At 37.8% G+C, this 18,046-nt stretch overlaps 1 protein-coding gene across 1 annotated transcript in view; it reads right to left on the reverse strand.

Annotated features, from left to right (window-relative positions):
- KIAA0825 (KIAA0825 ortholog) overlaps window positions 1–18,046 on the reverse strand; it is a 401,091-nt gene that overhangs the window by 187,237 nt on the left and 195,808 nt on the right. The window contains exons 21-23 of the mRNA XM_060296013.1: window positions 17,320–17,479; window positions 13,110–13,268; window positions 11,238–11,332 (exon numbers count right to left, since the gene is read on the reverse strand). Of these exons, the coding sequence (XP_060151996.1) occupies window positions 11,238–11,332; window positions 13,110–13,268; window positions 17,320–17,479 (414 nt within the window). The remainder of the gene's footprint in view (window positions 1–11,237; window positions 11,333–13,109; window positions 13,269–17,319; window positions 17,480–18,046) is intronic.

Consider the following 18,046-nt stretch of genomic DNA (forward strand, 5'->3'; position numbering starts at 1 on the left):
AGTCCTTTACAGGTCTGACTTGCTGAAATGGACAAGTGGATGTTCATCACTGGTTCAGGCTGAGCCAGATGAACAACTATGGAAAAGACATAATCCTGATGAAAAGAACCTTCTGGGCAAGTGAGACAGGCAAACAACAAAACTTTAATCAGTTTACTGACTTCTTTCCAAATCTGGTCAGCCCGGACCAATTCCATTTACCCTAGGACTCTGACTATTAATAGGTTTTAATTCATTAACCTAGAATTGTCAATTATTTGACAATAAGAGATTCACTAGCTTCCAGGTCAGTTGTTAAATCCCACATCTCTCTGTGGCTTTAGAAAACTTTCATTTTACGGAAAACTAGAATATTTTATTTTTACGAGGGCAAACTCAGGGGCGTTTGGTGTCTAACAGAATACAAATGATAGGAGATGGAAATTTTGCAAAGTAATTGAAGGTTTCTAGGCTGAGGCCAGAAAAACATTAGTACTATGAATAGAAATAACCCAACTCTAAAGAGGCATTTTTTAATGAAGATAATTATCATGTTAGGACAACTTTATGAGATGAGAGTTACTACATTAAAATATCATTACAGTGAAAAATCCAAGTGTGTATGTGATCTGGAATCTTATTGAACAATTAGAACTGGAGCTCCAGATGACTCAGTGGCATAGATTTAGAGGTTCATATTGGTGGACCTAATCCATTCTGAGGACATGCGTTATTTAGCTAACATAGCATTAAAAAAGATAAAATTTGGATGTTTTTATCTAGGTATACATTCACCTCCCTGTACTGTATTATACCTCGCCTTTACATTTTTGTATTATTTGCCCAGCCCCTGAATGCATTTGATCTGGATACCTGGGATAATCCCTTAAAGCCACAGAAATGAATGAGTTAGCTGCAGAAAAAGAGGTGGGAAGGATATAGAGAGTTGGTGAATGAGAGGACGGACGAAGGCTAAGAAGCCTCTAGTAGTATCTGAGGAAAGAATAAATCAGAACGTCTGTCTTTACAGGAATTCAAGAAAGGGATATAGATGTAACTGGGGATGGGGGCCAAGAGAATAATCAGAAATAGGAAAAAAAATCTTTGAATCTGAAGGAAACCACAATATCGAAGGGGCCTACTCAGTGCCATGAGAAACCAAAGACTCACACATTGACACAATCTCATTTCAGAATGACCAGGGGCGGTTGCTGGGAGGAGTTACTTAAAAAACAAACAAACAAAAAAGGCACCATCCAGGGATATGATAAGGAGAAGAACCATCTGCCATTAGATTTCTCATAGGCAACATAAAATACAGGAAGATGTAGTTTCTTTATAAAGTCAAACATAAATGTACCATACAACCCAGCATTCCCACTCCTAGGTATTGTCCAAGTGAAATAAAAACCTATATTCATGCAAAACCTGTACACAAATGGTTATAGAGGCTTTATTCACAATCACCAAATACTGGAAATGACGCAAAGGTTCTTTAACAGGTAAGTGGATGAACAGACAGTGGTACCTTCACACAATGGACTGCTATTCTAGAAGAAGAACAAGCAAGTGGAAGAATCTCAAACGCATGATGCCAAGTAAAAGAAGCCAGATTGAAAAGGTGACATACCACATAATTCTCTTGCAATGACACTCTTGAAAGAAAAAACCTACAGGGACAGAGAACAGATCAGTAGTTAGCAGGGATTGGGATGGGGGAAGAACTGACTACAAAGGGTCAGCACAAGGGAATTTTTTGAGAAATGGAATTCTCTGTATTTTGATTGTGTTGATTGTTAAACAACTTTATGCATTTGTCACAACTCAGAACTATCTAGCCAGAAGAGTGAATTTTACTTTATACAAATTTTTTAAAATAAAAATACAAACTGATTTTAAAATACAGGTTATATTATATCACATAAAGGTGAGCAATAGAAGAACTAAAATGAAAATTCAATTAGCAGAGCTTGAAGGGAAGAGGAGGAGGTAGTGTGAGTTAAATCTTTTTTTGCAAGGTGCCCGTAAATACTAATTTTAAGTTGATAGATTAAAAAAAAATAGTGGTGTAGCCGATCCCTTAGATTTATCAACCAAAAGAAATAAAACCAGAAATGGTTCAAATGGCTGCAAGTGCAGTGGAACTTGTGTGATTGAGGAGCTGGGGAGGGGAACTTTTATATTTCTTGTCTTATGTTCCTGTACCATTTGAAATCATACACGTGTATGTATCGCTTATAGTTTATTACAAAATAAATTTCAAACATATTAATACAAATATTGTGGATGCAAAATATCTTGATTTAAATTTTTTTTCACCAGATCTCATATTATGGAAAAAAAATCAAATTTAGAGCTACACTCCCAAGGTACTTAAAGGTGAAAGTTTCATTTACAGTAGTATAAAAAAGCACTATTGGTATCCTAACTAATGTCATATATAACACATTACAAATGTACTGTAATAAATACTGTTATAAATGTTAATACATAAAATATTATATAAAGTGAACAATTTTATTAGTTGTTCATACTTATTATAATATTTAATTATATCAATACCTAAGAGATATTTAAATTTCTCTAATTATGTCATAATAAAAATATCTTCAAAGAGATAACTTCCTCTCTTTATGTTGATATAGCAACAAAAATAAACTGAGATATTCAGTGATGACCAATAACCCTGAAAGCAGTCAAGGTTCTTGTCATCTACAGCCAAACTGAATCCAATGGGCCTATAACAGCTACTCCTGGTGGAAACTATGCTAAAACTTCTTGTAGAAAAACATCATAGAGGCTTTGGGGTCTGAACAGAATTTGACAGGGGAGAGACTTAAAGAATAGTTATTGAAAAAATAATTTACTCCATTCAAGCAAGTTTTTAATAGCTTTTGATCTGTTGCAAGAACCCCAAAGTGCCAGTATGTGAATGCATAATTGCGTAGGAGAAAATTCAGTACAAAGTGAATTTTGGTTCAACTTGACGAGTAAAGAATTTTCCCATGGCTGCTTTTGAGAAAATTATTATACCTTCCTTTCATCAAAATGTTGCTAATTCTGCATTTCTGTCAATAGCATTTAATATATTTATTTAGGTTGTCTGTTTTCTACCTCACTAAAGTAACAGACACCTTTATTTAAATCCCATCCTTGTTAACTTAACTTACATAATACATACACATACAATCTCTCCATATGTAAGAGAATCACTCTTGGCATCCCCACTGTGGGAGCCACGGAAATGCACCACTCACATCTCCTGCTGCAGTTAGCACGAGGAGTGAGGGCCCTAGCTGTCGTTCCTCTGCATCTACCATTGCATTTGTGCTTAGGCCATGCTTCTCCCAAGCAGATCTCAGTCAGTGTCTGAGCACAGTGGAGGTAGAGTACCAGCCCGTTCCTGCAGGACATGAGACTCTTCCAGTGTGGGACTTTAGCTCAAGGAGACCCCATTGGCTTTGTCAACACTTTCTTAGAACTACTCTGTTAACTGAGCCTCTTCCAACCCAATCCTCTGCCCCACCTCCTTTCACAGGTATCAGATCAGCAACTGGGTCCGAAGTTTTGCCTGCCTATTCCTGTTTCCTCCTCTTTACCCTCCACGTGCATTTCTCCTGCCAAATCTCATGTACCTCTAATCCCATTTTGGCACCTGCTTGGAGGATGTGAACTGATACACTCAATGTGAAGAAATGGTAAGCATGGCACCTTTCTATAAACACCTAGGCCACACTGGCTTCAAAGAAAAAGTATCAGAGCTAACTGTTACCCAAATGAGGAAGAGATTTAGCTGGGCCCCCAAGCTTCCTTGGGAATATCTTTTATATCTGTGATATATAATCTCCTCCTCAGTCTCTAGCCATAGTCTCTAATCTGGTCTTGCCTCCTTTTAATTATCCTGTCCCTCCACCCCAGCTACTATTAATGTCCTAAAGTAGCTTTCTGTTCCTATCACTCCTTTGCTTAAAGGCTTTGATGATTCCCTCAAGTCCAACAGTTAAAGTCCAAATTTCTCAGCCCTCAGACCCTCTACAACCTAAATACTGTCAACTTACTTCTCAAGTTTTAACTAGAAGAGGGCCCTCTTCCTCCAAGGCTAAAGACAAGAAGCAAAGGACTGGAGATGACATAAACAAAACTGAAGTTTAGGAAGAAAAGCTGGGAGATTCATGTTAGACAGTCTTAATTTTCCTGGTAAATAGGTGATGGTGAGCCAGTTGCTGAGAGGGATATAAGGAGTGGAAGAGGGGGGATAAGCATTGTGATAACCAAAGTGGAAATTCACAATGAATTAAAAATTGTGTGGAATAGCTCTCAAGGACCCTTTGACATATATTAACATTCTCTAGTAAACTGTTACTTTATTATAAATAAATGCATTTCACAAAGCAGATGCTCGAAAATATTTTTTGAATGAGTAAAGTAAGCACAACTCTAGAGAATTAATAGAAGTGGTTAAGAATGTGGACATAAGCTAGAATCTGAGAGCTCTGCGTCTCGGTGCCTCAGATTCCTTATGAGGAAAATAATGGTAACATAGTATCTACTTCATAAGGTTATCATAAGGATTTATAATTAAATGTGTATTTTAATTTATTTAAATTATGCCAGCCACGTGGCAAGTGCTTTCTGTTTTCATTATCACCAGTACTTGTACAGTGAATACTGAGGTAATAAAAAAAAAATTTTGACCTAAGGGTACAAACCCGAAGTTATAAGACTAATAAATTCTGGGGATCTAGCGTACATCATGGTGATTATAGTTAATAATACTCTATTATATACTTGAAAGTTGCTGAGTAGATCTTACATGTTCTCGCCACGAAAAAGAAATGGTAATTATGCGAGGTGATAGCGGTGTTACTTAGCACTGTGATGGTAATCATTCTGCAATATATAAGTGTACCAAATCAACACGCTGTACACCTTAAACTCACACACTGCTATATGTCAATTATATCTCAATAAAGCTGGAAAAAACTGACCAGGAATACGGTGTAGTAGATAAAGCACCAGAAACAGAATCAGAAGCCTTCATTTTGCCTTCCAGACTCCACTTAATATCTGTGACCTTGGGTATGTCATTTTGCATCCTCACAAGTACCTGTGTCTTATTACATAGTTGTAGTGAGTGTCAAAGGGGAAGATTTGTGTGAAAGTACTTCATACACCGTAAAAGACGACATATAAAAGTTACCACTCAGAAAACAATACACGTTTATGGATTTGTTTGGTTCATGTACCAAAGCCCTAACCCCTGAAAATCCTGAGGATCAGAAGTTAAATTTATATCTCCTAGATACATTGTAGACAATCTCTGTCCAAAAAACACGCTGCTTTAGGAATTAAAAGTGGAAGGGAAGCCTGCTCCTATTAGAGAAGATGGTGTTGGTGGGTAGAATCACTCAGTCTGAGATCTTTTGGTGGAGGTGGGAAGGAAAGGGTTTTCCAGGGAGCTAGAGCATGAAAAAAACAACATTTGAATGCCATGGCATATGCGATGTATGTAATGGCTCAGAGGTGTGTATTCATAAAATCAGCTTCCCCTTTTTCTTAAACCCATCTCTCCATAACCAGGCAGCCTGCTGCTACATCAGGAATTTACTGCTGTGAGCAACTATAAACATTGTGTTAATGGCAGCACTGCCTGAGAACAATCATTGGAGAGTGTCGTGTGTGCAGTTCAAGGCCAGAGACAGTATTTCCTACTCTCTACACACCACAGGGCACACACAGGATACAGCTCAAAGGCACTTTAATAATTATTATTATTAAAAGCAAACAATCAACTCCACAGATCAACGGCTCTTTTAAAATATGTTTTCTAAACTCCCGTCTCCTCTCAGATGTATGGTTATCGTCCACTGGGAAAGGCCCCAAAATGATAGCCAGAAATCTGCCACCACCACCCCTTCTGCTGTTCCTGCCATCATATTTAATTGTGTTTGCTCAACGCAAAGCCAAACTCATATGCAGTATATTTAGATGGTTAAAATAGCATAGCATTTCACTGTATTCACAGCTTATTTTCAATGCCACCATTCTTGGGAATTAGTCTGGAATAAATAAGGTAAAGAGAAAAGAAGCAACATAAATTTGTTCCAGTGACAAGGAAAACAATACCAAAATGGCAGTCTGGAGATTCGCCGTGAATGAAGGAATACAGAGTGTTCCTTCTGGTGAGCTTTCCTGCAAATGCAATCACCATCTCATTCGATAGTCTGGATTTATTTTAAAGTGGGTGAGAAAGAAAGCAGGAAAGTAATCGTAAGAAACTGTGAAAAGTACCTTTATTATTTCAAAAGATCAATGTACAATCACTGTACTTACTCTTACATGGCATTAAAGGTAAAGGTGTAGAACTGATACATATGTTGATTTTCTAAGCCTCTAAGGAGTCTTTCTTTTCCACAATGGCAAACTTTCTAAGTTGAAAAACATATATCATTAATATATACTCAGGATCTCTTTTCTGAGGTCTCAGCTACTATCTATTTCTTCAAATGCCTTGAAAATCACAAATTTATAAAGGCTTGGTTGGATGTTTTTGTCATCTAACTCTATCTTAAAATTTTCAATGATAGTATCATTTAACAAATACAAACCTTACCACCCAAAAGTCAAAAGCCTTCTGAATCGTGGAGTAGAGAACAGACTTTGTTGCTGGAGAGGTTATGGCTTGAACTAAATCAATACATTAAAAATAAAGACCCGTGTTCTGTGCTTTTAATCTGAGCTGAACTTCACATAATAACAAAAACAGGCATTTTAAACATACAAAGCTTAATTAACCCGATTTTCATCCAAATGAATGAATATGCATACAGATAAATTTTTACTTGAGATTTCCCAGGATACATTTCTTATTCCAACATGACTGTTGATCAAACACCACCTTTAGAGAATACCTACTCTGTGTTCATCTGTCAAAGGCTGACTTTTTCTCTGCATTCTTATTCCTCATTTGTTTGTTAATTAATCCAACAAATGTTACTCAGAGCCAGCTATGTGCCCAAGGGCTAGTCTAGGTACTGAAGACACGGTTGGAATAAGACAGCCAAGGCACTCTTCTCGTGGATTGTACTTTCCACCCTGGAGGTGGAGCGGCGGGGGGAAGCAGGGTTAAACGACAATAAACAGAAACTGTGATTTCAGGTAGTGATAGCTCAATTGAGAGAGCACAGTGAAATAGACTTGGAGGATCACTTTAGATGGGTGATAAGGAACGACCTCTCTGAGCAGGTGACTTATGCCCCAGATAGACAAGATGACACCAGCCATGGAAAGAGCTGAGGAAACTACAAGTACCAAGACCCTAAAATGGGGAAAAGTTTGGAGAATCCAAAGAACAGGAAAGGCAATGAACTTAGAACATCATCTGAATTGGAGGGACGTGTTTTGAGATGAGGCCTGATAGTAAGCAGAAGGCCCGTCCTGGTCAAGGACTCAGGCTGCCACTTCAAGATTCGTTCTGACTTTGCAGTCAGCACAGAATCAGCTTGTGGAACAAAGGTTAGTGCTGTCTCAGATACACATATTATTGGCACCACCATATCTCCTCTTTCATGTACCTGAACCATCCCTCAAGTGCTCATCCCTTGAGTCTTTACCTCCTACCTGGCTCACCTGGTCTTTAGACCCTCTTCCTTGCTCATTTTTTTCACTGCTTGTCTTACAGACTCATGGGCCTGCTGCCTGGTCTCTGGCCTGACACTTGTTCTGACCCTCATGATTGGTTTAGGCCTGGAGTGTACATAACCTCCATATATTTGACCTCAGGTATAACCTGACTGCCCCACCTCCCACCTCCAACTCCCTACTAATCCCAAATGACCTTTACTGTTTCCTTACTTGGCCAGACACTAACACTGCTTTCTGCTATGCTACTACTTTTCTAAGTATGTACAGTGTTTTAAACTTCCAAAACCACTTCATATCCTTTAAGCACTCTCTTGATTGTGTCAACAATCTCTATGAAGTAACTATATAATTATCATCGCTTAATTTTAAAGATGAGAAACTCCAAAGTTGAATAGTTTAGATAACTTTCTTAAGGTAAGCTCACAACAGGACTGGCCTGAGAACCCAGGAATACTGCTTTCCCATTTCCATCCTGTTCTGGAGGTGAGGGAAATCTTGTCCACTCAGGGTATTAGAGTCTTGAGAGAGTCAGTCCACAGATGGTCTGCTTATGATATTGGATTTGAAGGCCAGGCACAAAGGAATTTAGGAGGTGAATAGAAAGGATTCCCTTCTCCTCAACTTTTTTCATATTTGTATATTTGAGTTCACTTTTGTTGTGACATTTGTTTGTGACAAATGTTTGTTCCCAGACAACATTTTCAGTGCTCTATATGAACTCAACCATAGTGTAGAGATAGATTAGTATGACTTTATTACCAATTAAAGAGAGGAAAAAAGGGAATAAGTAACTTGTTTAATTGGTGACTTTTGGAAAAAAGAACTGAGCATATTCAGCTGAGCTGCTCTAGGTTTTCATCTTTGGCTCTGCCTAACCCCAAAGATCATGGTTGTACGTAAGAAGTATCACTTTTTGGATGTAGGACAGCATATATAACTCCCATTTTAAAAGCTCAGTGTTCTGTGGTCTCATTTTCAAATATGTAATTTCAAATAACAGGTTGTCAAAAATTCAATGCTGCGCTCTAGAGCCCGAGAACCACAACTACTGAGCCCACACGTGTAGAGAACATGCTCCGCGACAAGAGAAGCCACCACAATGAGAAGGCTGAGCACCGCAATGACGAGTAGCCCCTGCTCACCACAACTAGAGAAAGCCCAGAAAAAGAAAAATTAAAAAAAAAAATTCAATGCACTATTTCTTTTTAAATCAGCATTTCAGATAAACCCAAACAAGAGAGTCTCCCAGAGAAAATAACAGAAAAACTTTTCCTTATCAGTTCTATGTTAATCAAGTCTCATAAATAACACTCTTAAAATAAATGGGAAAGTGCTTAAAGAGATGAAAAACTCTCAGGGGTCTTTCATCCTTCTAAGGCAGCTCAATTATATTCATTGTAGCTTGTGGTATGTGGTAGTTTAGAATAGAATGCTTTTCACACCATTCTTTAAGGATCTAAGAGATTCTAGCTGTTTTTGTTAAAAATTCATGACCCTGGGACTTCCCTGGCGGCGCAGTGGTTAAGAATCCGTCTGCCAAGGCAGGGGACACAGGTTTGAGCCCTTGTCTGGGAAGATCCCACATGCCGCGGAGCAACTAAGCCCGCGCACACAACTACTGAGCCTGCGCTCTAGGACCTTTAAGCCACAGCTACTGAGGCTGGGCACCACAACTACTGAAGCCCACGTGCCTAGAGCCTGTGCTCGGCAACAAGAGAAGTACCTTTATTGAATGTACTGCTCAAAACAACGAGCAGTTGTTTTGAGAAGCCCGCACCGCAAAGAAGAGTAGCCCCCGCACGCCACAACTGAAGAAAGTTTGCACGCAGCAACAAAGACCCAACACAGCCAAAAAATAAATTAATAATAAAAAAAAAAAATTCATGACCCTTTTCCAAGAGAACTGTTTTGACCTGTTACTTCTGGCTAAATTTTTAGGAGTTCTTTTTCCCTACTCATTCCTGCACATAATAAGTCAGGGAAATAGACTTTAATAGCTATCAACCTAATTGAGGTATAACTAAAGTTGTTAAACAAAAACAACAATATGCAATTTGGGGTAAAACACAAATTCACTTAAAAGTGAATATTATACAGAGCAAATGCAGTAAGTTTTGAAGGATAGGTTGCCCCTAGCTTACCATTTAGTGGACTGGAAGCAGCAATTCACAGCTGAAAAGACTTAGTAAATTATAATACAGTTAATCTACATAAACTCAAAACTTTCCAAATAGCTTATTCCAACATGACTGTTGGTCAAACACCACCTTTAGAGAATACCTACTCTGTGTTCATCTGTCAAAGGCTGACTTTTTCTTCTATCTTCCCTAGTTTGTTTCCAGATAGACATTTAATACTGGGTAAACATTATGTAGCCATAGATTCAACAGAAGACCTGGCCTTTCCTTCACCACCCCTACCTCTCATCTCTCCAGGCAACTTTGGCACAGGTTGGGAACACCTGTGGGGGACTTGTGCATTAATAGGGTGCACTCTGAACTACTACCTGCCACGTGGTAAGCTTGTTGAGAGAAGGCTCTGTCCTTGATGGGGAAGTTTCTGGATTCTTCAACTTTGTCCATGATGGGTGGGTGAGCTTCATTCAGGGGTGAAATATTAGGAATACCACTATGACGACACATCTAAGCTACCACTTTTCTTGGCAATAAAGCTGCTTTTTAAAAAAAATCTCCACCTGGGAAATACTGAAATCTCTCTCTCAAGATATTTTCTTATATGCATCCAGATATCTCAAGGATGATTTGACAATTCTAGTATGTCACTATCCTTATCGTCGTTTATGAAAAATGATACTTTATATTTTTTTCAGAAAGATAAGAAAACATACAAAGATCATAAAGAAGATAAGTGAGTGTAAACAAACAGATAATACCTGAAGAATAAAAGCAACTGCACATATATATTTTATGTAAAAATGTGATACTTGATAGAGAAATGAGCATTTAAAATTCACACCTTACTGTTTTCACTGAAAACTTTAAAGGTATGGGAAAAAGCCATATTCATTGATGGAAAATATAAAGAAAACATTTATGCTTTTGTGCAAAATAAATTACATGTATAGACTCCTAGCCTGAAATCACATTATCATTTTATTGGGTTGTCCTGGGGTGTAAGTGCACGAGTGTGTCCGTACGTGTGTAAAGTAGTATGCAACTGAGACTACAGCAAGACGGTGCCAAAATAACTGGCTGAAAAGCAAAAAAATTCAATCATGACAGTTTTACTTACATGTTTCCCCTGATTAGTTGATTTGTCTTGGCATTTTGTATGCATTCATTAAATTGTTGTAAACAAAGGCATAGTATTATAATGACATTCAAATCAATAACTTTTGGTGTTTACAACACAAAATCAAAAATATTTAAAATTTAGACTAAAATCAACCAATTTCATCTCAGAAAAAGTTTTCCTGCCTTCTGCAAATGCTTACTATAGAAAAACAGCATTCAGAAACTATACTTCATATAATTTCAAATATATATATATATATATACACATATATATACACGCACACACTCACAAACAATCTATATATAAAAGATATATATCCTCTTCCCCTGCCACATGCCCCAAATCCCCAATCTTATTACCTGTTTTTGAGCAGTACATTGAAGGTCGTCTTATCCAATCCCAGATAATTTGGCAGCAAGTTTGACCAATTCCAGTTCCATTTTGTGATAGCTGACTGTTGATAAATGAGAAGACGCTATTGTTAGTTATTAATCAGAGTTAATATGATCAGTAAATTAAAGCTCCAGCTGTGATAGACTAACTAAGAAGGAGGGGGGTCCAGAACAAGGACTTAGACAGATAACATCAATCATGTCCACAGAATAAGGTTTTTATTCCAATAAGACAGCAATTAATTTATAAATCCATTTGGGGATGTAGTCATTATTTATAAAAATATAAATCAATTTCTTGAGTCGTTATTCTTCCAAGAGCTAATGAAATTTGCCCAACAAGTTTCTCTGAAAGGGTGACTCTGTAGAGCAAAGCAAAATAATTGGCAACTTTTTCATGTATCAATTTATAGTTTTTTGGGGGTTTTTTTAGCACCCAGAAGTTTGATTAAAAAAACAAAGATGGAAGTACTATGGCTCAAATTACAAGACACAGCCTAATTAGAGTAGGATATTAATGTTTTTGGTTAAAAATCGGCTTTAAAGGGGAAATTATAAGGACCTGTAAATAACATAAGTAATTCTTTTTTTTCTCATTTAATAGATAATTTCACAACAGAGTAAGGAGAAAAATTACTGTGAAAGATAATCTCATAATTCAGAACTGAATACAACATACCATTTATTTAAATGAAGTGAGGATAATTTAACAGCTACAATGATTATTTATGGCTGGAGGAATCTAATGTACAACACAGGAAGGCAGCCAATAAACTCAAACTTATACAATATATTTGGTTTTAAAGTATTATAGACGCTTATACCCCTTAACACTAAATAGTTTTGATAACAAGCATCTAGGCCAGTGTTTAAAATCCAACAAGAACTATGCCCTGTCACCTGCTGATTAATGGAGCACTACAATCCTGTCATAGAGCGGGAGAATTCTGCCCCGGGTTGTCAGCATTTGAAGGTCTTATTCTACTACAGTATTGATGAATGTAGACTAGGGTTGTAACAGGCATGGTAAAAATATTATCTGCATCCCGAATTAGGCCATTGTTTTAATTCTTATTTTCATCAGAGCTCTAGGTCAAGCAATCCTTCTCTTCTGCCCTGTTAGTTCAAATAGTCTGTCAGGAGGCTACTGGGAAAAGGGACCAAAAAAAAGAACAAAGCAAAAGCAACTTTAGGTTTCAAGTCCTTTGGAATAAAGATGATCTTTTTAATGTGACTATGAAACATGCAGCTGAAACAATGGCATTATCTGACATTAAAAAATGTGTGGTGTTTATCACACTGACTTTATTCCAAACATCCTGACTTTAAGATCGTTAACAAATTCATTTTAAATTCAGGAATGTGCTTAGGGTTATAAAACAGCAAATTTACCTCATGCCACTTAAAATAGGAGCTCAAAGCCCTATTTACAATCAATTTTAAACTATTTTATAGTTTACCTGATAAATTAGATAAATTCATAAAGATTGCAAGGTGTTTTGTGAGTGTGTGTATTGGGAGATAGGGGAAGACTGTAAGAAACACGGGGTTTCTCGAGGCTGCCAGAGACACAGCCGAACAGATGCTCCCTCTGCCCACAGTGAACCGACCGGGGCAAAAGTCAAAGTTTACAGACCAAACATATGAATCCGTTTGACAAATAGAAAGAAGGTAAAATAACTTTTCCCAAGTCAATTTGCGCAAACAAGAACAAGGCCTTTTGCTTCCTAGCCAAAGAAGCTTAGGAGTAAATACTCAAACACAAAGCACTTCTTTTCTAACTTGTGTAAAAACAACTCTACAAATTTTAATTAAATTTGCTATTTAATTTCCACATACCTGATCAAGCATGTTTTCGCTAAACACCTTGTACACATGGAAAGGGTTAAAGGCAGAGGGCAGATCTTCCACACTCCTCAAGGTCACCTTTAAAGGTTGAATGCGAAATGGCTTTTCCTCTGAACCATTCATAGAAAACAGCTGTTCTTTTAAATGCTCCTTCAAGGGAAAAAAATTACAAGTCGTTATGGTAGGAAGCATATATTCTCTTTAAGAATAAACTGGTCAATATCCAAACCTACCCTTTCAGCACATTTGCTACATTACACAGTATTATTTGCCTCAGGACAGAATACATTTTCAGAAGAAACATAGCAGAGCACATACCCATCAGGATTACAATAAACCCATCAAAAACAGGTTCACTTAATATATAGGACAGATTAGAAAGCCATTTAACAAATTCTCACATAATGAATGTACGCTTGATATATCAGAATCTTTTTAATAGGCATTGTCTTGTCATTTCTTCACATGTTAACATGTCTGGTTACCAAAACTTAACTCAGGTGCATGACTATTCACAGTCCATGACTGTTCATTCATTCATTAAGTGTAGTTGCTACCTACTCCATGCTCAGCAGAGAACTAAGTACTCTGATAGTTCCCTGCAAGCAGTCTCCCTCTATGTAGAATTAATTATAATGCAAGCTCCTAAACTCTAGTTTCACACTGTGGACTGAAAAATATCAAGGTTCAATAGAAGCTCAAAGTATGTAATTTTAATTCTACCCCCAAATGCCAGTGACAACCTGGGGAGGAAAAGAAAAAGTCAATCTACTGCATTATACCTCATTTTCCATCCATAAATAAAAAGGTGAATAACCATAATCTACTTCATAAGACTCCTTCTGGAAAACGATAAATTTAAATGACTAAAAGTTTCCCTCAAACTATCAAATACTTAATAAGTCATTTAATAAATAATATAACAGAAATGTCCTCCTGATTTTTAGTGTGTCACAATATAATGTTTTCTTCAAGGTTAGGGTTAGGACTTAGGGTCAGAAAGTTAGAGCTGAAAATGACTTCAGAGGTCATCTTGAAAACCCTTACTACTCAAAGTCCGGTGTGTGGGTCAGCCAAATGAGCCTCACCCAGGAGCGTGTTAGAAAAGCAGAATCTCAGGCCCAACCAAATGAGAATCTGCCTGTTCACAAGCTTTCCCAGGAGATGAGTAGGCACATGAAAGTCTGAGAAACTCTAGCCCACACTACATTCAGTGGTTGGCTCTGAAAGGTCAGATGACAAACTTGAGGTCACACACAGGAGCTTGGAAGCGTCAGTAAGAAGCCAGACCTCTGGTCTCAGGTCACTGTGTTTTCCCCATGCCTCTGTAACTTCATGAATAGAGAACGCCTGCTGTACTCACTGTAGAAGGCAAATTTCAGATCCTAAAACCCTCCATCTCGCAATAAAAAACACTGCTTGACATTTCTTAAACCTGCTCATTGTGGACCATATCTTTTTTAGAACGATTAATTCTGTATCATCCGACAGACACACAGACACACACGGACTCTTATTAAATATTATTAGATAACAATAAAGCCATCAGAAAAGTATATTAGATTTAGATTTTTGAACAGAAACAATTTTTCTCCATCATGATTTCTGAAAGTAAAAATTTAAAAAGGAATAAATTATTCCCCTTTCATTGAAAAACTGCTTTGTTTTGGCTAATAACAATCGTTCTCACTGTTTCCCCTTACGTGGCTATGTTTTGGCTTTTTTTGTTTCCACAATTCAGAAAAGAGAAAGTGCTCTGTTCTGTTGCAAGCTGTGAACACAATGGTGTTTTCTCCCTTGTGGATTTCTCTGACCTCTGTGCTATATTGACACTTGTCACTACCCCTTCTCAAAAGCCTCAGATTTTCTGTGGCATCACTTTAACCAGACGTACTGCTAATGTGGTCTTTCTTTAGAAGAAATACATTTTTCTTTGAACATCCTTTCCTGAACATATTCCCTGTGCCGTTACATCAGAGCTTATTCCTCTACCCATCGCTTCTCTGTTGCTCTCCACTGAAGAGATACACTGGCCTCATGAGCTCAACTACCATCCTAGTTGAAAGCCACCAAATCTAGTCACAGCCTCTTGTATCTGTGCTTCTGGCCAGCATCTTCAACCACCATTTGGACTTTTATGCTCGGACACCTTACCTTTATCTCAAACATTTAAAATCTCATCTTCTCTCAAAACTTCCCTGTCTCTCAATAGCACACCCATGCTTCCACTCACCCAGGCCTGTACGTGTAAATGCTCTGTATTTATGTTTTCGAACACAATTTAGCAGCACACCTGAAAGTGCTAAAGACATGACGCCACTCATCAAATGAACAAACGTCACGGTGCAATTTACCTACAGCATAACGATGCCTCACAGTATAAAAGCAGCCCTAAGTATTATGCTAGTCACTCAGTCACCCTTGTGTTATTTGTGTTTACTGCCTGCTTTGTCTAAGTACTCAAGGCAGAGGCCTTGCTACTTTCGTTGATTCTATCCTCACCTTACATTATGCCTCTAACCTTGCAGCCTGCATTTCACACAGCACAATAAACCACCAAGCACTTAGCTTGCTTTCCCATCTGATAGATGTTGCCATAACAGTAAGTATATTCAGTTGCAGAGAAAGAAAAATCGTAACTTTGAATCAAAATGTGGTGATACTCCCGCAAAGAGTCTTACGTACATCAGCTCTCATAGCACACCTGTTCAGAAATGCTTCCTCAGAGTTCCACGAGTTCTACGAGAAAACAGCCTTTGGATTTCCTGAATACAACAGGTGGCCGATGGCCAGTAAATATCCAACTTAATTTTTGTTGATTTTGCTTACTGGTGATTTACTGATCTTTCTTGTGTTATGGAACTTTGAAAGAAAAGACTCCTCTATCAGTCTGGCAATCTATACCAGCCATTGTTGTGCTCAGAATTATTGTAAATCAACTTTACTAAGGCTCTGAGGGTACTCTGACTACAACATCTGTTCCTCTGTAACCACCACAGTTACTTTGGCCAATCTGGGTGGCCAGGTTGACATGCCCATGAAGACTCTGACTCCGTAATGGAGGTCTTTCAGTTTGCCAAGGCCGCGACCTCCTGCTTGCCTGAGATGGAAACCTCAAACAAGCTGTGAGAGATCATTAGCAAGCATGAACAGGTTGTGTTACTTTGTAACAATTTCTACTGAGCTCCAGTCCCTTAAGAACAGGACCTTGACTCATAGCTACAAAGGCCTCCATCCTTCTCAGGTGATCATTGAAGTTGACTGGTTGATTACCTCTCTGCAGGCCAGAAAACAAGATTTACTTGAAGTAACTTTCAGATAGATAATAGTGGGGAGAACATTTATGTAACTGAGTTGTAAAATCCTGTGGTAGAGTTAATTCACTCCTTGGAAATGTATGGTTTTTAAGGCCTGCCTCATGGAGATAAAACACTATATCTTAACATTATTCATATTATACAATTTTTATTATGCCAAAAAATACATTCATGTGTTTGCAAATATAAACATAATTCTAATTCACACTAGATGTCACATTCGAATCCAGATATGTATGATCAAATTAAAAACCTAAGTTAGCAGACTTGTATTGTTTCAAGTAATAACTGAGATACCTACTCTTTACATTTTTGCTAAAATAGCCAGATACATGCAAGGTCAGACGCTTAACCCAGCAGAGAGGTGAATAAGCATGACATTGGTTCTAATCAGTGTCCCTACATTAATGTACTTTCTTGGGTTAATCTAGTTGCTCCCAAATATGGTTCGATATTCTTCTGAAGTTTCTCATTATGTAAGGAATCTTCAACTTCACCAACACGAGTATGACGTCTACAGGAGAAGAGCTATATCTCTCTTCAGAAAATTCTTCATTTCACAAATACCAGATTTTAACATCAGCTTAATGGTCACGAATACACAATTCCCATACTACACCTCTAGTCTCTACAATTCCGAACTGAGTACATGAACCGTGTCATTGTTTAAACCGTATAAATAAAACCGACATTGCTTCGGTGAAGCTTCTGCTGTACAAATGCAGAACAGCCGGGGCTGAATAGATTCTATTAATAATGCAATATTGAGTTTGGTATTGACTTTAAGAAGTATTATCACCTCCTTGACTAACCCTTAGCTGCCAGCAGACGCTGCCTCAGGCCAGTACACACCTAATTGCTCGGTAAAAAGGCCGTTTCCCTACCTCATTGAGCCGCATGATGTGATAAATTTGCCTCAGGTACTCGCTGCCACCTGGTTTGTGGCAGATATCCAGGACCATCATGTTTATTTTCTGCTCAGTCAGTTCAAGAGCAATATCTCCTTCTTCTAAGGCTGTGCTTTCCTCTATCGTCATAAATGCACTAAATACAAAGAAAGCATGTAAGTATCAGTGGTGAAGAACTGTAAAGACGGAAAATAATCAAAGAGATTGAGTGTGGAGAGTCGATGTAAATCTCGGATTCAAAGCACCTATAAAGACTTTGCTCAAATAGGTAAGCCTTCCCAAAAGGCTGCAGCTCACATAAACAGTGCCTTAGAACTGAGCACCTGAAAGCATTTTTAAAAATTGAATCATTTCTTTTAAAACATTTCTTTATTGCATTTATACTCCTATCTATAAAACATTTCCCCATTACCACAACTGTTGAAATTGCTATAATCATGGGATGAAAACAAAACATTTCTTTTTAAAAACATGTAAGAAATAATCTGTATTTTCTCTTTGAGGATAAAGAGTATCTTTGATGCCAGAAATAGCTTTGGTATTCTGTCTTTTGCAGATTCCTCTTTACACCTGTCTCAGAACACATTAAAGACTAATTAAAGTGTCAAAAGGGGGAGCCTATTATGCTAAATATAGGCTGGGTGCTTCCTGCAGGAGTGCTGACCACTGGGTATTTTAAATTGGCCTTTTGACACTTGTTGCC

The sequence above is a fragment of the Globicephala melas genome, chromosome 3 (assembly GCF_963455315.2).
Source record: "Globicephala melas chromosome 3, mGloMel1.2, whole genome shotgun sequence".
In the NCBI taxonomy this organism is placed as follows: Eukaryota; Metazoa; Chordata; class Mammalia; order Artiodactyla; family Delphinidae; genus Globicephala; species Globicephala melas.